At 39.5% G+C, this 24,313-nt stretch overlaps 2 protein-coding genes across 6 annotated transcripts; both read left to right on the top strand.

The window, feature by feature from the left end:
• The first annotated feature begins 100 nt into the window (after nt 1–100).
• On the top strand, nt 101–5,378 carry LOC131316642 (cyanate hydratase). Of its 2 annotated transcripts, none has more exons than XM_058346075.1 (4): nt 101–589; nt 2,491–2,562; nt 4,212–4,320; nt 5,124–5,378. In XM_058346075.1, exons 1-4 carry the CDS (start codon nt 312–314, stop codon nt 5,166–5,168), a joined length of 504 nt encoding a protein of 167 aa, XP_058202058.1. In that variant the 5' UTR covers nt 101–311; the 3' UTR covers nt 5,169–5,378. The 2 variants fall into 2 exon arrangements, with proteins under 2 accessions (XP_058202058.1, XP_058202057.1); XM_058346074.1 differs by lacking the exon at nt 5,124–5,378 and adding an exon at nt 4,454–4,552 and having other exon boundaries at nt 118–589.
• Nucleotides 5,379–14,148: 8,770 nt separating this feature from the next.
• Nucleotides 14,149–24,006, top strand: LOC131314446 (splicing factor U2af large subunit B). 4 transcript variants are annotated; one of them, XM_058343075.1, is made up of 10 exons: nt 14,149–14,308; nt 15,993–17,550; nt 17,648–17,791; nt 19,419–19,481; nt 21,025–21,066; nt 21,154–21,243; nt 22,246–22,356; nt 22,462–22,554; nt 22,663–22,742; nt 22,864–24,006. In XM_058343075.1, exons 2-10 carry the CDS (start codon nt 15,994–15,996, stop codon nt 23,627–23,629), a joined length of 2,946 nt encoding a protein of 981 aa, XP_058199058.1. In that variant the 5' UTR covers nt 14,149–14,308; nt 15,993; the 3' UTR covers nt 23,630–24,006. The 4 variants fall into 4 exon arrangements, with proteins under 4 accessions (XP_058199058.1, XP_058199083.1, XP_058199067.1 ...); XM_058343100.1 differs by having other exon boundaries at nt 14,150–14,308; nt 17,654–17,791; XM_058343084.1 differs by having other exon boundaries at nt 14,153–14,308; nt 15,990–17,550.
• Nucleotides 24,007–24,313: the final 307 nt, after the last annotated feature.

Raw genomic sequence — 24,313 nt, 5'->3', positions numbered from 1 at the left:
ACCTCACATTTAATTTAAAAAAAAATACTTAATTTATTTTAATTAGCTGAACGGAAACTTAAAATATTTAACACAAATCCCAAAAAATCATAAAAGCCGAATAAAAAGAATTAAAACCAAAGTGGCCATTGATGCAGTTCAAGAGAAAGTGGCCCATGGATGAGGGAGAGGATCCGGCTACAAAATTCTAGTACTACTATAAAAATCCTACGGGGCCAATGACGTAGTTAATGAGGTAATAAAATCAATCTGTCCGTGTGTCGCAGTATCGTGATCAAGATTCAAGATTAGATCTCCAATCAAACCCAGAAATGGAAGCACAGAGCACTAGCAAGACGGCGGTAGTGAGTTCACTGAAGGCGGTGAAGCGCAACTCGGGCAAGACGTACGGTCAGATAGCAGCCGAGACGGGTCTGACCAACGTCTACGTTGCCCAGCTCTTTAAACGCCAAGCTCAACTCAGCCCAGATTCCGCCCCCAAGTTGCGCTCGGCCCTGCCCCAACTGCCCGAGGAGCTGCTTCAGGAGATGATGCAGCCCCCCTGCAGGTCCTACGACCCCAATTTGATCCAAGAACCCACTGTTTATAGGTAAACCCTTCGAAAGAAAATTCATTTCATTTCTTTCTTCTTCTTGTTTTTTTTTTTTTTTTTAATTTATTTTTGGTAAACTTCTTCTTCTTGTTTTTAGTTTTTCTCATCTGGGTGTTTTTCTTTTATGAAACTCCGGTATTATCTTTTTTAGGCTCCCAAGCCCGGATAAAGGTGGATAAAGGTGGAGGATTGTTTGTTGGGTAACTGACAGCTAGCTTGTAAATAGCCCCGTTAAATCTTTATGAAATGAATCCTATTATGAATACGTGAAAGTGGGCATGTTAAACTAAAGTGAACAAGTAGCTCTGGACAGAGCTTAATGAAAAAAGAGGATTCATATAGCCCACCCCAATTAATTGGAACACAAGCCTCAATTTTTGTGGTGTTCATTTCTGCGGCTTTTAAGAGCTTTTTTTGACTCTTTTTTAATCTCGAAACTGTTGTAAAACATTTTGGCACAGATATGATGACTGAATTAGATGATTTTTGGAATGCTCTACTTTGATTTTTTCTTGACTTTCAATTTTCAGTAATCCTCTTTACTGTATACGCAAGAAACACCCATTAGTGATCCTAGAGTAATTCAAAGCTCCAGACCCAAATTAGGAGCCGGATATATATATTTGTGGAGTGGATGTTGATGATCCGAACTTGGCATGCCAATTTTTGCCTACAAAGTGTATTCGTGTTTGCGCTTATTAAAATTTGCATCTTCACCTGGCAGTTAGCGCTATTTATAGTTGATTCAAGAATTTTGAACTATTTTATGCAGCTTATAGTTTGTTGTGTACACCATTATTGCTTCTCAAGCATGGCAATCAATTTGATTGGTTATGAATATGTTCTGTCTCATAGAGTCATGTATCGAATTATGAAAAGATCAAATACAATCACGCTCTCTCTCTCTCTCTCTCTCTCTCTCTCTCTCTCTCTCTCTCTCTCTCTCTCTCTCTCTCTCTCTCATCAACCTTTTTTTGGGCATCTTTGACAAGCATGAGAGGGAAATTTAAATTCTACAATAGGCTTGACAAAGGTGAGTCCTACATCAAATCACTTATGGCTGTAAGAATGAAAGCTGACTAGCTTTGATTAACCTGTATCATTGCATTCGTTAACTTTCATGATCTTTGAGTGGTTATTGTAGTTCGATTTTTTTACTAGATTTAGAAAGGGCTTGAAGGTAATCTATTACATTGCGTCACCTGTATTTCTACCGATGAACTTTATACACCAACATTTTATAGAAACATCATGTGAACATCAATGAAGAGCTCCTTTCATTTTAAGGCCAAGTGTTGGTGTAAGGCACATCGTGAAAAATTCTCTTTAAAGTCTCCACCTAAGAAGGACGTTATAGATTCAGTTTCAAATTTGCTTAGAAATTGACTTTACCTTTTAAAAAAGTAAAAAACAGATTCTATCACTGAAAAATTGGTATTCTTCAAAGAAAGAGCTTCATCTCAATTTTCTACACTACAATAGTCGGGCTGTCGCATTATTCAATAGAGCTGATAATTTTTATGATTTCATAGGGAAAGCAAAGTGATGGCACATGCTCTTTTTTTTTTTATGAGTAAATAAATATATTAAAAAGAAGGCATTAAGGGAATGCCACCCGATTACACAAAAAGAAAGGCCACAAGACAAAAAGGCCCTATACACTCCCTTGAGAATGGAAAGTGATGGCACATGCTTATGCTTCCAACAACGGGCTTTTTGTGGAATTCTATAAGTGTGTTAAGTATTTCGTACTTCTATTAGTATCCTTGTACTCGTGTCTCTCTTATGATGGATGTCTGGGGTGGGTTGATGAAGGACCTTGTCGTTAACTTCATCCCTTCGATTTTTAATTGCTTTCTAGTGTCTTTTCTTCCATTTTCTGACTTCCGTTTCCATAGGCTGAATGAAGCAGTTATGCATTTTGGGGAGAGCATCAAGGAAATCATCAATGAGGAATTTGGTGATGGCATGTAAGTTGCTATTTGGATCACTTCTACGTTTCTGTTTTTCTACATGGATGTAGCTTTTACTGTGTTTAATTTAGTAATCCAGTTCAAAATGAACCCCTGAGTCCTATGCAAACATTTGTATTTAGCTCGCCAGTTCTATCGCTTAATTTTGTTTTGTTGCTCATTTTTTATGTACCCTTTGTGCCTGTCTGTTGGGGTGTGTGCGTGTGTGCTTTCTTGTTACTACCGTGTCTCTCCACAAGGTCTAGAACTATTGATATCAAATTAGGAAGAGTGGATGACTGGCCTTTTTGCTAGGTAAATAATCTGTTTGAGCTTTTCACACAATATGATATTGCAAGTTTCCTTGGATACAGTAGCTGTCCATGTCATAAACTGAGACTTCTTGGACATTCTCACAAACAATTTGACATCTTGTGTAAGTTTCCCCAAGTACAGTAGTAAATTATTAATTTTTGACAAGTAGTTGATTCTTCATGGATTCTTACCAAACAATGACCTTACTATAACAGCAGATGTTGTCTGACCCTTTCCAGGACCAGGATGAATGGAATCATAAGTTCCCATCTATTCCTTTGTAATTTTACGTGATTTTTAATATTTGTCTTTTACAGTGGCTTAACGAAAAGGTAACATACTGTCGAAGTGAATATAAATGAGAGAAAAGAAATGGATCGGGCTTTTTGATATACATGGCAAATTTAGCAAGTTAATATATAGGATTTTGTCGAGCTTTGTCCACCAGATTATCATTGATGTTAGTCTGCTGGACAATCCTGATTGTTCGAGCTTTGGCCTAGGACAATCCTCAAGCTTGGGCACAGCTTGTCACAACCTTCGTCAACATATCCGCTGAATTCTCCGCACCACGGATCTTCTCAAGTATCAACCGTCCGCTATCAATCAAAGAACAGATAAAATGATACCTCAACTGTATGTGCTTCGTTCTAGAATGAAATGCCGGATTATGAACGCTGATCCCAAATTTCAAGAAGATCTGGCAACTTATTCCTCTTCATTCGCCATTACGTCAGTATGAGAGGTGTGAATTGCGATGTCCAAACATTCCGACAGTTCCATTCAGTCTTTAGGTATATCATTCACGAGACGAAAACCAACTTTGAGGAGTTGCTTTACATGCCATAATGCATCTCACCTATTCCCTGTAAGCTTGGCAAGAAGACTTTAGCATCTGTGTCATCCGCAAAACAATAAGTTTTCCAAGAACGAAGTAAAATAAATCTTGATTTGCAGAGGGCCAGGTTATAACAAATGAAACCTGGAAAAGTTGCAAATTTAATCCCGTTATTCCACTATGCCAAATCCACAAGAGACAGAAAATAAAGGGGAAAAGAGAGAAGCAAAGATAGGGAATGGAAGTTTTGCTGGTAAAACACCCAATTTCCGTGAAACCGTAGAAGAAAAGTGAGACAAGTTTGCCAAAACAAAAAATGCTCAGATTCTCGTGGCTGGTTTGTTATGACACCACATGCCGCTGTCGTTTCGTGACAATGTATATAGGAATAAAGAGAACTTGGGAACCTTCGTGGCTGTAACTTCAGAGCTGTTTCATATGCTTTTCGTTTTCAAGTCATTAGTTTCTAACTGAGTTACACTTGTTTTCTCTCATGTTTTGCTCGGATGTTTAGCATGTCAGCTATAGACTTCTACTGTTCAGTTGACAAAGTTAAAGGTGTGGATGGGAAAGATCGAGTAGTTCTGACATTTGACGGGAAGTATCTGCCCTACACTGAGCAGGTCAGTTGCTTATATTACGCAACTTTGATTTGGCACCAATTTTGTTTACCCTGATTGGATATAGCTGACAAAAGAATAAACCGGGCCCATGATAAAATTTCTGCCAACACACGGTAAATTGTGGAAAAAACAGGCTTCTGATATTTGTTCTAGGAAGTGGAGTGCCTCATCAATGGACGGGGAGTGTCCAACATCTATTCACAAACTTTGGTACTAGTAGTAGATACGGGAAACCTTGTAACACCCAAACGCGTATATAACAAAGTTTGTATTCTCTCTCTTCTTATTAGTTTAACCTTTAAAAAGAAGGTCAAATCAAATGTACAGAGACATGTTATGGTTTCTGTTCTGCCCTTTTGATCGTTTAATTTTTCTGTGGATGTTTGTGCTCAACTATGAGTCACCCAATTCCAATGCTTTCAACTATAAGTCACCCAATTCTGTCCCTCAAATTTTTTTTTTTTTCTCCCAAGGAAAAAGAAAAATGAAAGGAAGTAACCGATGTTCATAAATTTTTCTTGAAAACTTGCATTGTGGGCAGAAGAAACTATAATGCCTTCAAAATTTTGGTTGCGCCAAGATAGAGTACCCTTTTTTTTTGAACTGCAAGATTGAGTACTTCAATGCGGGTTTTTATCGGGCAACGGATCCTTTTTACAGCTCCCCCCAGACTTGGATCCTATTTCATGTCATCCATTCATACAATCTTCCGATGGGCTATTTTCCTATTTGTGGTTTTTCTTCCTTTTATATCATCAAATATGAACTGGACCTACATAGATTTTTCTCTTCTCTTTGGGCAGAAAACTGAACATATGGTATCGAGATTAAGGCTGCAGGAAAAATAGGAACATTGTTGCTCTTTGGCTAGTACGAGGAACATCCGGGTCTTCTCAACTTGTATGAATGTAACTCTGGATTTGCCTATAGTTTTCTGCATCTTCTGTGTTCTCTTATGTAGTAAACAATTCTAAACAGTGGTGGTTTGATAACATTGTCAGTTTTCGTGTGTACTAAACACATTTCTAATGAACATGTTACTGTTTAGTTTTGTAAAACACGCATAGTGAATGTACTTGTTACCTACATATGTTGTCTACAACTTGATCTGTAAACAAGGGGGTGGGTGGGTGTTGGAGGTCGTAGCCGAAGGGAAGGGGGTTGCCGAAGACAGGGTGGGTAGCCACAGGGAGTTTTGGGCAGAAGAGGGTGGTAGGAGGGGAGTGGGCAGAGGAGGGGATGGCAAGGAAGAGGGAGGGCCGAGCGAGGAGATGGGCGGAGGGCTGGTCGGCGATAGGGTGGCGAAAGGAAGCGGGGTGGGGAATGGAGTTGGGGGAGGCTTGAGACAATGAAAACTTGCTTTTGAGAACGAGGCTTGTTTCCTACTAGTAACATTTTAGATATTGTTTCTGTTTTCGGATAGAGAAAAAGTATCAAACATGTTTTTACTACTTCTTCTAGTTTTCGTTTGTTTCTTTGTAAATGAAACAAAAAGTTTAGGTACACCACAATCCGCTTGTTTTGAGACAATGAAAACTAGTTTTGAGAATGAGTATGTGTTTCCGTTTTTTTTTTTTTGGATTGTTGTGTGTGTAGCAATTAAATGAAAATAGAAAACATAAACATGAAACACAAATGTCCTCTTGCAGGATGGGGATTTTGAAGAAAATAATTCACTTTTCGGGTATTTGGTTAACATGGACCTCTGTGAAATGAAAAAGAAAAAGAAATCCCCGAGCGGTTGTGAGGGTTTAAAAAGAGTCCCCCTTTCAAAGGGTGCACCGTTTGGGCTGAAATTAGAAAATGATTGAAACACAGATTTCCAGGCGATTGTGACATACAGATATTGATTATTCCGAGCACAGAGGCATAGGAATTTTAGAGACAGAGGAGATTGGATCCCTAATTGGAAGCGTGAACTTTCAAATCAAGCTTGATTAAGTTAGTACTCAACTTGTTCAGATGAATAAAAGTTTCACAACTTGGTCCCTCAATCACTAACCTCTTGTTTGCTGATGATAGTTTCTTTTTGCTCAAAGTTTCTGAGTCTAGTGTCTCTTCAATACATTCCATCCCGGAAACTTATTGTCAACTCTCAGGCCAGGTTATTAACTTCCACAAATCATGCATATTCATCAGCCCAAACTCTCCTCCATCCCTTTATCCCTTCATATCCTCTGCTCTTAACATTCCCATTTCTCCTTACTTTGGGAAGTATCTTGGGATAAACTTGGATTTAGTCACCAAGAGGAGTGAGATTTTCCAGGATATCATTTCTAGCATTGATGACAGATGTCAAGGCTGGGTCTCATTGCTCCTTAATAAAGCTGGGAGGCTCTCCCTTATTAAACACGTTCTAACCTTCTTACTAGTCTACCACATGTCTTGTCTCAAATTCCCAACCTTCGTCACTAGGAAAATCTCCTCCACTTTTTCTAATTTCCTTTGGTCTGGTGATGCTAATAAGAAATCATTCCATTAAAAGAGCTGGGATTCTCTCTGTTATACAAAATCTAAAGGGGGTTTGGGTATTAAGGACCTAAAACTTTTTAACCAAGCCCTTCTAGCCAAACAGGGATGGAGAATTCTTGAAAATCCAAACTGTCTTTTCTCCTCTTTTTCCTCTCAAATTTCTGTTACTCCATACCCTTCCTATAAGTCAAATCATCATCTTCAAGCTCTTGGGCTTGGAAGAGCATTCTTCTAGGTAGAGATGTACTTGTCAAGGGTATTAGATGGCAGGTTGGTGCTGAAAGATAAAATTTCTATTTGGAATGACTTTTGGCTCCCATCTCCCCTTCCTGTTAAATTGAACTCCTATCTTTCTGATGACACACCTCTCCATTCTTTTCTTCCTCTTAGGCATGCTATTGTCGATAAACTTTTCATCCTAGGGAAAAAAGAATGGAATCAGCATCTCATTTTTTCTCTCTTTCCTCCTGATATTTTTGTTCGTATCCTATCCATTCCACTCTCTCAGTTTGGTTTTGATGACAGGTTCATCTAGTGTCACTCCAAAGATAGAGACTTCACTGTAAACTCAGCTTACTCCCTTCTTTTATCCCTCAAACTCCATCCCTTATCCTCTACCCCCAGCTCATGTATTCACTCTTCTTGGCCAAACTTTACATGGAACTTCATTTGGTCCTTACCAATCCCACATAAATTCAAGTTTTTCTTATGGCAATTGAGCCACCATGCTTACCCGTGGGTGACCTCTTAATTTCTAGAGGATGGAAAGGTTTATCCATTTGCCACCTTTGCAAGCAATCCTCTGAGAGTCTCGTCTGTTAGAATAGAGTTGGACTTAGTCCCACATTGGTTGCTTATGTTATGTAACTAGTTGCCACATAATATAAATAAAGCTCACATGTGTTAGGGTTAGTTAACACCCTATACACTTTTCCTTTCTTTCTCTCACAACATGGTATCAAAGCAGGATCTTAATCTTAATCCTAAACCACCACAACAATCCTAAACCACCCTAGCCTTTGTACATAATCCCTACAATCCTAGCCTAAACCCTAGTCTCTGTACATAAAATCACAATCCTAATCCTAGCCTCTGCCTTAACCCTAACCCTAATCATTAGTTCACAGGTACTGTTCATCATTGGTACTGTTCACCGATTACTGTTCATCATCGGCACTGTTCACCGATACTGTTCATCGTCGGCGCTGTTCACCGATTACTGTTCACTGTCGTTACTGTTCATCGCGCACTGTTCATCACGATACTGTTCATCGCGCACTGTTCATCATTGTTGGGTATTGTTCCGTTACTCTTATGCACTGATTGTTCTGGTAATTTTGGATTTTTTCGTCAATCTACAGTTTATCCTCTCCAATAGATGGTAGTTTGGGTATGTTGAAGTCTGATTTCAATTGTTAGATTGTGTTGAGTTATTTGGTCTATGTTGGCATATGAGCTCTTGGTTGTTGCTTGATATTGGGATTATGTTGTTCGGTGGCTACTTTGGTTTTGTTGGATGCATGCGGTGTCGTGCCCTTGGTCGTTAGCCGGTCAATCAGTTCCTTATTTCTTGTTTATTGGCCGTTTGTTAGTGGAGTATTTGGTTGGTTGATCTATCGGTAGTTGACTAGTTGCCTCTCATTGTACGGTGATATGTTTGCAATGAAATCTGGTTCTGATTTTACTTCCGCTGATTCTGGTGATTTTGGTTCTTCATTTAGCCGTGATTATGGGTACAGTGGTCGTTTTGACCGCGTTTCTGGTGGTCATGGTTTTGGTCGTTGTGGATTTAGTCGTACAGGTCACATGTCAAGGAGAGGTGGCCATAGTCGAGGCCATGGTTATAGACTTTGTACTTATTGTGGGGGAACTAATCATACGGTGGACCACTGCTATGACCTACATGGTTTTTCTCAGGCTCATCGGGTTACTTCTCTCAAGGATATTAGGCAGGCTGCACGCTCCACTGCTATGGTGACTATTTCTATGGAGGAGTACCAACGCCTTGTGTCACTTCAGACAAGTTCCTCCATTGCTACGCTATCTCAGACAGGTTCTTCTAGTGCTTGTATTGCAACTTCTCATTTTTCTGTTCCTTGGGTTATTGATTCTGGTGCATCTGATCATATGACTGGTAATTCTACTATTCTTTCTGGCCATCAGTCTATTGATAAACCATCTCGTGTTACCTTAGCAGATGGTTCTACCACTGATATTACTGGTTTGGGTTCGGTTTCTGTTACTTCTTCTTTGACTTTGGATTCAGTATTGCACGTTCCTCGTTTTCCATTAAATCTTATGTCTGTTAGTAAACTTACTAAATCTTTAAATTGCTCTGTCACATTTCTTCCTCATGGTTGTGTGTTTCAGGATCTCAAGACGGGGCGAAAAATTGGTGGTGGTACTGAGCGTGGTGGTTTATATTACTTTACTGACAATGTTCACCCTAGTTCTGTTGCCTTTCAGTCTTCTGTGTCACCCTATCAACATCATTGTCGACTTGGTCATCCATCCCTTCAGAATCTTAAACGGCTGGTACCTTCATGTAGCCGTGTTGATGCTTTGCCTTGTGAAGTCTGTGAGTTTAGTAAACATCATAGAGTGTCTTTTTATCCTAGGGTTGAGAGTCGCGTAACCCGTCCTTTTCACTTAGTTCATTCTGATATTTGGGGTCCAATGCGTGTTCCTAATGTTTTTGGCTTTCAGTATTATGCTATTTTTGTAGATGATTATTCTCATGTTACGTATCTTTATCTCATGAAAGAGCGGTCAGAGTTGTCTTCTATCTTTAAGTCATTTTATATGGAAATCAAAACTCAATTTGATACTTGCATTCGTATATTTCGTTCTGACAATGCAGGTGAATATTTTCATAATTCTCTTTCTAAGTTTTTTGATGACCATGGTATAATTCACCAATCTTCTTGTGCTCGAACTCCACAACAAAATGGAGTTGCCGAACGCAAGATTAGGCATTTATCAGAGGTTATGCGTGCTCTATTATTTCAAATACAAGTTCCTAAGTCTTACTGGAGTTATGCTGTTCTTACAGCATGTTACTTGATCAATCGTATGCCATCTAGCGTTCTAGGTGGTCAGATACCCCATACCGTTTTATTTCCTGGTCGCCCTCTCCACTCATTACCCTTACGAGTGTTCGGGTGCACTTGTTATGTTCATGCTCTGGATCCTGACCGGGACAAACTTGATCCACGGTCAATTCGGTGTATTTTTCTGGGGTACTCACGCACTCAGAAAGGGTATAAGTGTTACTCACCATCTCTTCGTCGTCATTTTGTTTGTGCTGATGTCACATTTAATGAGTCATTGCCCTTTTACTCGGGTCACAGTACTCCAGTTGACCTTCCTGAGTCTGAGTCTGTGTTTCCTATTTGTGTACCATCTGGTCCTCCCTTGCAGGTGTATGTTCGTCGACAACAAGTATTAACAGGCCCACAAGTACCAGCCACCACGCCTCCTCCGTCCCAAGATCCGGTTGCACCTTCACCTCCACCTCCACCCTCACCTCCACCTCCACCTCCGCCATCACCTAGTCTTCCTATAGCTCTTCGCAAAGGTATTCGGTCTTGCACATCTCATCCTATTGTTCGGTTTGTTTCCTATGATCATCTGTCTCCGTCCCTTCGTGCTTTTACTACTTCTATTTCGTCCATTTTTGTTCCTAACACTGTTCAGGAGGCCTTATCTGTTTCTGAGTGGCGGACAGCTATGGAGGCTGAGATGTCTGCTCTTCATGACAATGGCACTTGGGAGTTGGTTTCTCTTCCACCAGGAAAGTCTACTGTTGGATGTCGATGGGTATTTACCGTCAAGTATAATCCAGATGGCACAGTAGAACGGTACAAGGCCCGTCTTGTGGCCAAAGGCTATACCCAGACGTATGGCGTTGATTATGCTGAGACTTTCTCTCCGGTGGCCAAGATTAACTCTGTTCGCATTCTTATTTCTGTGGCTGCCAATCTTGGTTGGCCCTTGTTTCAGTTGGACGTTAAGAATGCATTTCTACATGGTGACTTGCTCGAGGAGGTTTATATGGAGCAACCTCCTGGGTTTGTTGCTCAGGGGGAGCGTTCTCAGGTGTGTCGCCTTCGCAAAGCCCTCTATGGTCTTAAGCAGTCCCCTCGAGCTTGGTTTGGCAGGTTTAGTGATGCTGTGTTGCAGTTTGGTATGCGTCGCTCTCATTCTGATCATTCTGTCTTCTCTATTCAGTCAGATCGGGGAAGAGTAGTGTTGATTGTGTATGTGGATGATATCATTATTACTGGGGATGATCAAAAAGGTATTGATGAGCTGAAACAGTTCTTACAGCGTCAGTTTCACACCAAAGATTTGGGTAAGCTACGATATTTCTTGGGTATTGAGGTAGCAAGATCCAAGGAAGGGATCAGTTTATCTCAAAGAAAGTATACGCTAGATATTCTAGAGGAGACTGGTTTATTGGGAGCAAAGCCTGCGGAGACTCCTATGGATCCAAACGTCAAATTGTGTGTTGATCAGGGGGAGATATTTCCTCATCCAGACCATTATCGTCGCTTGGTAGGCAAGCTGAATTATCTCACCAATACACGGCCTGATATCTCATTTGCTGTCAGTATGGTAAGTCAGTTCATGTCAGCTCCTCGTTTTCCACATTGGGAAGCTTGTCTTCGTATTGTGAAGTATCTCAAGGCTCATCCTGGACGTGGCTTGTTTTATCGTTCAAATGGTCATTTGCGTGTCGAAGCCTTTACAGACGCTGATTGGGCAGGATCACCATCTGATAGACGGTCCACAACTGGGTACTGTACTTTTGTTGGTGGAAATTTAGTTACCTGGAAGAGCAAGAAACAAACTGTGGTTGCTCGTTCCAGTGCTGAAGCAGAGTATCGTGCCATGGCTCATACTACATGCGAGATTGTATGGTTGAGAGCTTTGCTCGAGGAGTTGGGGCTTGGTGTACAGTTACCTATTCCTATGTATTGTGATAATCAGGCAGCAATACATATCGCTTCGAATCCGGTATTTCATGAGAGAACCAAACACATCGAGGTAGATTGTCATATTGTTCGGGAGAAGATAGATAGTGGCCTGTTGGCTACCCCTTTCGTGTCTACAGGAGCTCAGTTGGCAGATATCTTCACCAAGTCTCTAGTTAAACCACGTTTAGAGTTGTTACGTAACAAGCTGGGATTTTGTGATATTTATTCTCCAGCTTGAGGGGGAGTGTTAGAATAGAGTTGGACTTAGTCCCACATTGGTTGCTTATGTTATGTAACTAGTTGCCACATAATATAAATAAAGCTCACATGTGTTAGGGTTAGTTAACACCCTATACACTTTTCCTTTCTTTCTCTCACAACATCGTCCATCTTTTTCTCCAGTGTGAGTTTGTGAGACCTATTTGGTTTGGTTCTGAGCTTGGGATTTGCATTTCTGAATCCCCTAGTCATTCCCTTCCCTTTTGGCTAGAATGGTTGCATAATTTAGGTCATGTCCTGTCTATGGATATTCACAAATTCTTTCATGTATATCTTCTATTCTATGGTGCATTTGGCTTGCCAGAAATAAGTATGCTTTTGAGTCCTCAACCTCTTCCCCCATGCAAGTTCTTAGTCATGCTAAACTAATGAACCAATCCATAGTCCAAGCCTTTTTCCTCCTAAGTCGGCTAGATTATCTAGTGAATATGGGAAAGGGTTTAGGAATGTTCAAACTCTCCAAACCCTAAGAACTGCTCAACAGGCACCTTACCATCAGGACTCCCTTTGCTCTGATAGACAAGCAGCCTTTACTTTTCATGCAAATCCATGTCTTTGCTCTTAGAATATTCCTGTCTTGGATATTTTCTGTGCCTCTTCTTTTAATTTGCAGCTCAAGAAAACGGGAGTGGGTCTTACCTTTTTTATTAACTCTAGGATTGTGGGCTCCTCTTTCAACAGCTCCAATTCTCACAAGGATTGTGCTTCTATCATGTCTTTCATAACGGCTGTGAGTTGGGCCATTGATCACCATATGCTACATTTAAACATAAACACTAATGATTCTTATCTTTTCCAACAGCTGAGAAGCTTTAAGGAATTTCCGACAATCGCAGCCCCTCTGTTTTTTGACTTCTGCTTTCTAGCTCAAGATCTCCACATTTGCAGTATAACCTTATCCAAGCGGAATATAGTTCATCAAGCTTTCCTTTTGGCAAGATTTGCTGCCGCTTCCAGGATTCACTCCGAAGTTGACATATCTTATCCTTTTGACAACGGATAAGCTTTTCTTAAGTGGATCTTTTTTTGCTTTGGGAGTTTTTTTTTTCTCGGCAAACGAAACTTATATATCGAAAGGGTACATCGATCATGCTCGAACACAATAAGATTACATGCTTACTAGTTCGAACACGAAAAAAGAACAACTAAAACAAAACCCTCCAACAGAAAGTTGGAAGGCAACCATCTCAACTAAAACAAAACCCTCAAAGTTGGGAGTTGCTTATCTTTTATGTTTGTTGTTCTCCTTTATCTAGCTTTAAGTTTATGTTTCTTTTGTCTTTAGGGTTGTATTTATTATCTATGACTCTTGTAATGACTTTTATCTATCTATGAAGTACTTTTTTATGCCAAAAAAAAACTTGTTCAGATGTTACATACTTTCAGCTAGAGAATGCGACAAAATCTTTCTAAAAATTCAAACTACTTGAAATCAATTGATTTTTTTTCCCGGATAATTCAAAAATGTTCTGCGACAGTTTGCATGCACCTTAGACTATGCCCTGTAGCCCTTCTAAAAGTCGTTTCACGCAAATTGGCCTAAAGAATTACTGACAAAGGAAATCGAACCTGAGACTTTAGGAGGAAGTAAACCCTTGAGTTCCAAGACCACCAGACCAACTCTTTGGAATTGAAATCGGTTGATGTTCGACTCTATGAAAACTCACTTAAGATCAATTCGTCTTATAAGTAAACAAGCTTCATCATACTTTTGAAACTCATTAAAATTTTGAATTAAACTTGAATAATCAATCCATTACTCAGCTGGTTTTGGAAACTTTTTTATTCACTCTTATATTATCGCGTTTGATAATTAATAAAAAAATACAAACAAAAGCCAACGTGTCAATTTCTAAGTATTCCTTGCAGGGTTCGAGTCTATGGAAATAACTCGAATCCCATTTGGTTGTTAGTATATAATATTAAAAAAATACAAACAAAAGCCAACGTGTCAATTCCCGAGTATTCCTTGCAGGGGTTCGAGTCTATGAAAATGACTCGAATCCGATTTGGTTGTTAATATAAAATATTAAAAATAAAATAATAAAAAAATCGAAAGGGTAGCAAAGTAAATTCATCCTCCAGATAAAACACCATCATCGGCTCTTTGGATTTTTTAGGTTACGACGGATTCATAGTTCCATTCGCTCCTCTGACACCGTCCTCTGCAACTGACCCCCGTTTTCGCTTCCTTCTCCGACGACATTCCGGCTAAGATCTCCGTCTCCCCGTCGAATTCCGGCGGCACATCCGTCTCCGTAAGTTTCCTCTTCACTCATTTTCCTGCTCCCCAACGTTAACTTAATCCATTATCGTATAGTTCAGCTTATGCATAGTAATAAACCCGTAAATTGATAAGAGCAAAGTCTATACAATCTGTTTCTAGAGAGAGAGAAGTTTTGTCTTTTTGTTTTTTGGGGAACTGGCATGGGAACCTGTCTGTGCAATCAGTTTATATGTCTTTGTAGTTTGCGTTCTCAGTTCATTTAGGTTAGGTTTCAAGTAATGGTCCATTTGATGCAATGAAATATCTCTCTCTCTCTCTCTCTCTCTCTACATATACATACACCAGACCCCTGGGCAGTAGCAGTTTTATCCCACCCATGTAGAAATTTTAAGATATATATATGTATATATATATATATATATATATATATATATATATATATATATATATATATATATATATATATATTTTAAACTCAAGGGACTTGCAAGGGCCAATTCCATAGAATTTTTCTTAATTAACCTGGAAATTAGTATATTACACGAGAATATTTGGAGTTGTGCAGGGGCCTGGGTCACCCCTTGCACCCCCTAGGACCGCCCCTGACATTCTTAGTTCCTTTAGGTTAGGTTTCCAGTAATGGTCCAATAGATGCATTTACATAGTTGTCTCTCTACATATACATACACTAGATACCTGGGCAGACACTATGCGTGTGCAAATCGTATTATGTAGAAGAGAAAAAGTGAAAAGTTTTCATTTGAGATTCATCCGTAAAGAAATCTGAGATGTGGGAGTCTAAGAGAGGGGAGAAGAAGATTCGGGTGACAGTTTTTTTTTTTTCCCCCCCTTCTATTCTTGGCATTTTTTTGGGCTAGTTGAAGGGCTTGTTTAGGAAATCAAAGGTCTCGTAACAGCGGTTCACACCAAGAGAGGTGTTCCCTTTATAGTAATATTATTATGAGTAGATAATAGGTATGTACTCTTAGCATGAAGTTGCCTCTTGCATGTTGGGTTGCCAATGGGTTTTCTTCACGTGGCTGATGGTATCACTTTGCAAGAAGATTGTGTAGTAGAGCTTATGGCGTGGGGCACTTTGTGAGTTGTGATGCCAAAGGCTTGTGCGGGATGTTGTGCCTTGTGGCAGGTCGGGTGTTCTATCGGTTTGTTGTGCCTTGTGGCAGGTCGGGTGTTCTATCGGTTTGTTGTGCTTGACGTCGGTAATCATGTGTATCTTTTTGTGTGGGTATTGACTTATTTGTGTAACCCATTAGCCATTTTATCATGGCATAGCATAATCATGTGTATGCATATGTATGAAGCCTGAAAGCAGAAAATCTTTTAGGTTTGCAAGACTCGCTCTTCCATGGGTTTACTTTGTGGTAGTTATCAGGAAGCATATGTGAGGTGTGTGTAATGACCTATTTGTGTAACTCATTAACCATTTTATCATGCCATAGCACACAGAATTGTTCGCTTATGTAGAAAGCCTGAAAGCAGAAATTTTTTAAGGCTTGCAAAATTCCTTCTTTCATGGGTTTTACGTTGTGGTACTTACCAGGAAATATAAGTGATATCTCCCTTTTTAATGTAATGATTGATGGCTTATAGCTCATTGATGTTCAATCTGCTGTTGCATAATCAAGGAATTCAGGTATTTTTTCTTGAGTATTAAAAGGGAACATCAGAATTTTCACTTGAGTAGATTTTAGCAGGATGAGCAGCAGATCAAGTCGGCATAAAGAGAAGCATGGACTCAAGAGTGTGGTTTATCAGGAAAGTCGCGATGAAGGAACTGCTGCTCGGACAAGACCTTTCAGTTTTGATGAGATAATGCTCAGAAGAAAAAATAAGAAACTGTCTGGAGATGTTGAAGACATGATTGGAGAGGCAGAAGATATATCAGTTAAGGAAATTGAGAAAGTTCCTGATCGTTCTGGCAGAGGTAGTAGAAACAGCAATGATGTTTTGCCTGTTGTGAAGCATGCTGCAGAGGATTTTCTAAATTTAAGTTCCAGAAAGAGAGAAGATATCAATACTAGGACTGGAGACAGAGCAGTGAATAAAAGAGAGAGAGACAATCGTGATGGGAACAGGTTGGTGAATAAAAGAGATAGAGACAGTCATGACTCCGAAACCAAAAAGCAAGCTTCAGAGGATATTCTGAGGGTAAGTTCAAGAAAGAAAGAAGACAACACTGCTGTGACTGGGGAAAGGTTAGTGAATGATAGGTATAAAGACGATCGTGACAGAGACAATCGGGACAGAGTGATTAAATCTAGGGCAACATTGAACAGAGAACTTAGTGATAAAGCTAAGCGGGGCAAGGATGACAGATGGGATCATGGCAGGAGAAAAAATGATGAGCGGCCAATTAGTCATTCTGAAAATCAATCTGAAAATAGGCATGCAAGAAATTTGGTACGGAAGGACAGATATGAAGAGAGAAGTAGAGGAAACTCTGAAAAAGAAAGCAAAAACAAGCACAGAGTTGAAGATGATGAGAGAACTAGAGAAAGGAGTGTGGTGAAAAAAAATAGTTCCGGGAAATGGGATGATTCAGAAGCTTCTAAGAGAAAGCTATTACATATTCATCAGGAAGAATCAAGACAGAAAAGGAGACGGTCAAGGAGTAGAGAGCATGATAAGGACAGAGGTAGAAGGTCTATTTCGCTATCTCCAAGGGCACAGAAACGCAAATCGTATAACACTTCGGAGCAAGGAGAGCTGCCCTCTCATTCTTCTAAAGACAAGTCTAGAAGACAGCAATCTGATGATGACAGGCATAGAATATCCAGTAACGGTGCGAATAACCACTACAGAAGACATGGTGAATCCACAAGTCAGCTTGGGGGCTATTCCCCAAGGAAGAGAAAAGCAGAAGCTGCAGTAAAGACTCCTTCTCCACCTCATTGGTCTCATCCAGAGAAAAAAAGTGCCACATGGGATCTCCCACCTGCGGGATCAGACAGCAATTTGATTGTTTCTGTCATTTCTAATGTTGACACATCAAATCTAACTGTGGCATCCAACAGAAATCAAATATCTGTTGCGGACCCTGCCAAGACTGTGAAGGCCCTTTCTGGGGTTTTGTCAAATGCCACCATTGACTCTATTCAGCTCACACAAGCAACCCGGCCTATGAGGAGAATTTTTGTAGAAAACTTGCCTGCTTCAGTGTCTGAGAAAGATGTAATGGAATATCTGAACAATTTCCTGGTATCTTCAGGTGTTACCCACGTCCAAGGATCCGAGCCTTGTATCAGCTGCAGTGTAAGTTTGTATAAGTAATACAAGGTTTTGTGTTTGTTTGGTTTTGTCTTGAATTTGTTCACAGTCACAGGGATTCAGCATGCCTAATTGTTTTTAGCTGCAGATACACAAAGAGAAGGGACAAGCTTTGGTGGAATTTCTTACGCCGGAGTATGCTTCAGCAGCTCTTTCTTTTGATGGAAGGTCCTTCTCCGGCTCCATTCTTAAAATCAGGCGCCCAAAAGATTTTGTCGAAGTAGCTGTAAGGATGATGCCATGTTTAACTCTTTTTCTTTCTGCCTAATGCTTTTACTGATTTTGGTATTACTCATTCTCTTCGTTAGTGTTAGGTTTAATGGAAGGTGGTGGTATTCTTCACTTAAGCAAATAATCCGAGATGATTAAAATTGGGTGTGAACTAGTTGCTTTGTTTTGCATTAGTCTGTATGCGTTGGTGTACTATTGGTGAAACTGCAACCTATTTTCTCCTTGTGCAATATCTAAATTTGTCTTCTAAGAATCTAATTACTTTATCGTTGAGCATTTTGTACTTTAGTTTCTGTTATTTGAAATGGTATCTAGGAGTATGGTTATTTTTACATCGGCATTATGGTTGATTATTGTGGTGAAGCATATGAGTTGATCTTTTGAAATAGTTAAATGTGAAAGTGAATTTGTAAAGGCACATATCTGTTTATAGTGGCATTAGGGGAAGAAACACAAACGTTGAAACCATGATTGCCGTCCGACAAACAATCTCTCACCGCAAAAAATGATCTGATGATAGGATTCTTGCACATTTTTCTTTGCCTGATAAGCATTACAGCCTTAAGTTTTGGGAACTTGAAGGAGTACGAGTTCTACTTATATGACATTTAGATCAGATCGTGATTTCGTGTGCAAGTCCCTTTGCTTGCTAGGTAATAGGTATTGCTTGTATGATACATTATGTGTAAGTGACTCTTGCAAAGGCGTACAAGAATCAAGTGAAAGAAGCTGGTGCAGCATGCCAATCCAACATAGATGCATACACATGCACGTTTTTTAGACTAATACTGGCTCTGGAGAGTTGCATACCGTCTAATCTTGATGAAATCATCCCTGATCATTCAAAAGTATTTGGTTGCTGTTCAGATTCTCTGTTTTTAACTTTCTTTAAAGGAAGGAAGAAACACACATCTACCAAGCGATTCATTACTGTTCCATTTCTTTCCTCAATCCCCAATTACCGACACCGATTAGCGATAGACATTTCCATCGAATCAGTTCACCTCCATTGTATCCAAAAACTGTTAAACTAAGTTTGTGAACTTGTTGAGGTTTAGTGGGGACAATACATTCTACACTGCTGATTCTTTCTGCCGGTTAGTGGGTCTTGATACAAGTCATGCTCCTTTTGGGAAAAAGGACTGGACCAAAGTCAATCCTTGAGTTCTCAACTGATTCTTAGTTAGAAATGGTATATCGTCAAGGAGAAAGGTGTAGCCTTAACATCAGTTCTGCTGGACCGATAAGGTGACTATTTTATTGTGTTTTTACTGGGTGCCGCATTGCCAGTGACACACTTGCATGAGTAATGAGCATCTTGATTATGTCATGGTATTGCCTCTTTAATGTGGATCACTCTCTTTGTCATAGCCATAGCAATGGAGCTGTCATGGAAACTTCGTGATTGAGATTAAATGTGTAGTGGTTTTATGTTTATTGTCGTTCGTCCGGGAGTCCTCTTATAACCCTCTCAATTCTAGCTTCAACTCTTTTTTCTCGAGTTCTACGTATAGGCTAACTTTGGTTAAAGCTGTGTTTTATTTTATGCATTGCTGTTTCTGAGGTATATTGTGGTTACTATTCATGTAGCAGGTTTTCAGACAGTTGCTATTTTCATGCAGACTGGTGGTCCTGACAAATCCGTGGATGCAATCAGTGATACAGTAAGGGATTCATCACACAAGGTATGAAAGGAAATCACTTCCAGATTTGCTGTAATCATCTACTTGGAACTTTTTTTTGTAAGTAGTAAAGTTCTATTGGAAAGGCTACAAGCGAGGAAAAATGAAAGAAAAGGTAAAAAGGACCTATACTCTCGTCTAAACTCCAAAAATATATAACATATCAAAGAATTGACTCAAAGTATGGTGACACTCCCTCGACTCCCATAGTTGGAATCAAAAGACCCTTAGTTTTGAATGGTGGCCCCTTCAAAATATGTACGATTCCTCTCTCTCCAAATTGACCACATCAAGCACAGTGGGATCTTAATCCAAAGCTTCCGTCTTCTTCTACCCACTCTAACCACATACCACTCTTGAAGCTCCACCACCATCGCACGAAAAACCCACAACATACCCCACGACACAAGAACCGCGTTCCAAAGCTCCTTGGCGACCAGACAATGAATAAACGAATGTGCGACTGACTCTTCATCTCTCAAGCACATGCCACACCGATTCCCCATAACCATCCGACACTGTGTAATCATCTGCTTGAAAAGTACTCAGCAATTATCTTCTCTTCTAAAATATTGTACTGAAGTTTTACCGTTTGTTGCTTGGTCTCTCTGTCATGATTTCAGTTTCTGTGTATAAGAGTGAATTAGATACAATGTTTCGACTTGTCGCCTATGCTATTTTAAGTAGTCTGATTATTGCGCTTAAAGAGTGAGTTTTAATTGCTGTTTCGGGTAGATGTCCTATGTGGACTTGGTTTCCACTCATGTCAATTCTATGGAACGAAGTTGTCTTTTGAAAAGTCATACTATTGCTAAAAACGACACGTGTTGAAGCCTTTTGATCTTTAACTTGAAACTATTTTGGTAGACTTCTTCACGTTTGTCATATCAGCATTTGTATCATGTTCGACTATAGCATAGTATCTTTCAAGGTGATTTTGGAGCAGCAGTTTGAGATTTTCCATCCACGCACTCTGTTTCAAGCGTGTTTTAATTTCCAACTTTTTGTAGTTGATAAGATATCAAGACTTGTTAATACTTTTTTTTTTTCCCCTTATACACTTTGTCCATTTGGTCATCCAGAATATGAGTCAAACTGGTTGGCATGAAGTTATCCTTTCTAATCTCTAGGAAATTCAAGAACCTGTTCTTCACCGCTGATACAGAGTTCAGTGTACGTGGCATTGTGACAAAACTGGTAGTCACATTGGAATATTCTTCGAAGGCTAATTTTTTAATTTATTTCTTTGGATTCCAGCACACAAGCATTCAATAAGTTACTTGCTTAGATGACAATGCAATGAACTCGCCCTAGCACTTAGTCGCCCATCTTGGATTCCATGTATTCTCTGTTAGTTCACTTACCTTGAATTGTTGGTGTGTAAATTTAATGGGGATTGGAAGCAAGATACGATTGTTTTTACCTTGTTATGAGGGTTGGTACTGCTTGGGTCATGGGGCTATTACGCTTCTTTTCATAATTTATGTGCTGGATGTTTTATATTGTTTTATCTCTTTTGAAAGAATTGCTAAATGCATTGCTCCAGATCTTCATTGGTGGGATTTCAAAGGCTATGTCACCTGAAATGGTAACATGATCCAACCTTGCTTCTAATTCTCCTTTTTCAATTATCATCCACACGTTTGGTGACATGAGTTTGTGTGCTGTTTTCCAGCTTAAGGAGATAGTTAGTGCCTTCGGAATTTTGAAGGCATATCGTTTGGAGGTTAATGCGGATCATAATGAGCCATGTGCATTCCTTGAGGTATTGGATCTTGTGTTTTTTGTTCTATTATTGTTTACCATAATTTCTTCGTGATGAGGCTAATCCCTTGTAGACTCCTTGACTAACAAACAAGTCTATTTGGGTTTGAGGAGTCAAGAAAGCCTATTATCAAATTATAAATGGCAATAGTTTTTTTTTTTTTTTTGATCTGTACCTTCAACATTAGTGAATTTTTCTTTGGATATATTGTTTTTGTTATTTAGTGTTGTCATCCACAAATGGGGGAAGGAATGTAAGTCGTAGACTCGTAGGGGAAGGGAATATACAATAGTGGATAGGAATACTGCGTAGTAAAACTTTCAACCTATCCACTCCAGAATTCTTGTGTGGTTAAAATCTTGATGACTAGAACTAGAAGTCTTTAATCAAATGCACCCGCCCGTGTCTTTAACCCATCGCTTGTCAATGCTAGGCTTTTTTTAGTAGATGATGCCATACAAAGTGAAGCTCAATCTCTATTCACTTAGATCTGGGATTTGATCTCAACTTAGTGACAGTGGTTCATATTCCATTTTCTTTCTGAAGTTTCGTCCATGTTTTGTTCCCAAGCTATATGGTTTAATGGTGGAATAAGTTATATCTCTTATATGTAAACCTGAAATCTGTCTCGATGAGAAAAGTATACAAATAAATATCTCATCACCAGTAAAAGTATATGTAAATCTGAATTTGAAAAAGTCTGGTTTGCATTCATGTTATCATCGTAAAACCTTCTTAGATGATGTGATCATTTATACGTTTGGACTGTTTGAAAAACTAGTACATGGGAATTTCCCTCCCTTCTTGTCTGTTGATTTTATTTAAATGAGATTCTCTTTTTTATTGCACTCTGATATTTATTCCATATGCACCTATTTCTGCTTGTTATATTAACTGATAAACTGTCCATAGTCTTCTACGGTCGGATGGAGGTTCAATACTACTCTTTTCTTGGATCTCTTATTGATTGCTCATCTTCTAATTTCGTTGGGTTTATTTCAGTATGTTGACCAATCAGTTACTCTCAAGGCATGTGCGGGTCTGAATGGAATGAGATTAGGAGGACAACTGTTAACTGCTGTTCTAGCTACCCCAGATGCTGCCTCATCAGTTGTATGCAATCACTTCCCTTTTCCTATTTCGAATTACTATTTGGACAATTCCCAGTTGTTTTCCTCCTAATAGGAGAATTGAAGCAAATGCTGTACTTAATTTTAGGAAAATATTGGGAATTCACCTTTCTATGGTATCCCTGAGCATGTGAAACCCCTTCTCGAGAAGCCCACACAAGTCCTGAAGCTTAAGAATCTGGTATTCTGAAAGATTATTATTATTTATCTGTCATATTTTGCGTCTTGTTTTTAATTGTGCAATGTTTTACCCTTTCTGTTTTAACATTTTTTCCAATGAATGATTCAGTTGGATCCAGATAGCCTCTCGTTGCTGTCTGAAGCAGAGCTGGAGGAAATATTGGAAGACACACGGTTAGAGTGTGCCAGGTCCACAGCAAACACTTAATTTCTTTAACCTAATCTCTCTCTCTCTCTCTCTCTCTCCCTCTCTCTCTCTCTCTCTCTCCTGGTTGTTACAACTTGAAGATCTGCCCCATCCTCTCTGCAGGTTTGGCGCTGTTAAATCTGTTGATATTGTCAAATGTAGTGACTTCAAAACGAACCGGGAAACACAAGAAGTCTGTGAAAACCCTAGTTCCTCAAACGGCGGGGAAGACTTGAATGGTAAGGACAAGGACACGACAGCAGAAACTTCAGGAGAACATACAGATTTTGAGTCAGAAGAAATCAGCAGATCAGAACCTCAAAACAATGGCAAAGAAGCTGAAGAAGTTGACAAAGCTGTAGAGGGCGGAGGCATTTGTGTTGAAAAACTCCAAGATGACATATTGGAAGATGAACTGTGCAATCCATCTCAAATTGATGGTAAATTGGATCTTGAATCAAAGGATCAAGTGGATCTTGAATTGAAGGATCAAGTGGATCTTGAATCGAAGGATCGAATGGAATGCTGTGATAATAAGGTTGATGATACTATTCAGACAACAGATGCTAAGGTTGCCGATGTGGAAAATGAATCAGCTGATAGAGACAAGTTGGAATCAGTGGAAGCCAATGGACATCTGCAGGAATCTTTAGCTGAAATGGATTTGAATGAGAGAATGGATACGGATGCTGCCGAGAAAGGTGAAAATGGAGTGTGTGTTTTTGGTCTTGAAGATGTATTTGAACCTGGTTGTGTTCTAGTGGAGTATAAAAGAACAGAAGCTGCTTCTATGGCAGCACATTGTTTGCACGGACGGGTTTTCAATAACCGGAGTGTGGCAGTGGGGTATGTTGATTACGAAATGTACAAGTCAAGGTTTCCGAAATAAACTTGTTGGAGATTGACTTAGTTGCGGTTCAGCGGCTTAATTTCATGCAGGCGATGGAAAAATGCCTACCATTTTTTGTGTGATCTTACCATGAGTTCTGGGCAACTAATGGATGGAGCAGAGTTTGAGACAGGCTCCCTCTATTTTTCTAAATTGTACTAATATTTATTGTTGAACTTAGCATATTGAGATCATGTGGCAGTTCGACAGTTGCCCATACGAAGAATTGAGGCTGTTATTAGAACGAAGCCTCGTTTGATGCCAAAATTAGATTGAAATGTCTTGCTTCTTCATGTAGTTTCCACAGAACTGAGGGAATTTTACCGAAGTCAGTGTAACATCAGTACTCTCTTCAATCAAAAGCTGCTTTTTGTAAATTCAGTTTTGTAATCAGCTTAGACACTGCGTTTATGGTGCCCGTCGTATTGTTAGCAATTTTGGGTTGGTCATTAGGAGCTATGTATGCAAATGGCCTCCTATTTACGCGTTAACCCTGCCACCAAACAATTCTGTTTAGATGTGCCATTAAGCTACTCGGATGTCAATGATCACTATTGCGTAAAAGAATGAGCCAATGATTCACTATATTGTGTAAAAGAATGAGCACCGGAAGTTGATCAGCGATCACTGGTGACTGCCTTTTTCGTTTAAAGGCTATTAAGCAGGTAGGATTTCGCCTTTGAC

This window comes from Rhododendron vialii, chromosome 2a, assembly GCF_030253575.1.
Source record: "Rhododendron vialii isolate Sample 1 chromosome 2a, ASM3025357v1".
NCBI lineage: Eukaryota > Viridiplantae > Streptophyta > Magnoliopsida > Ericales > Ericaceae > Rhododendron > Rhododendron vialii.
This window is presented reverse-complemented; position numbering and strand designations above follow the sequence as displayed.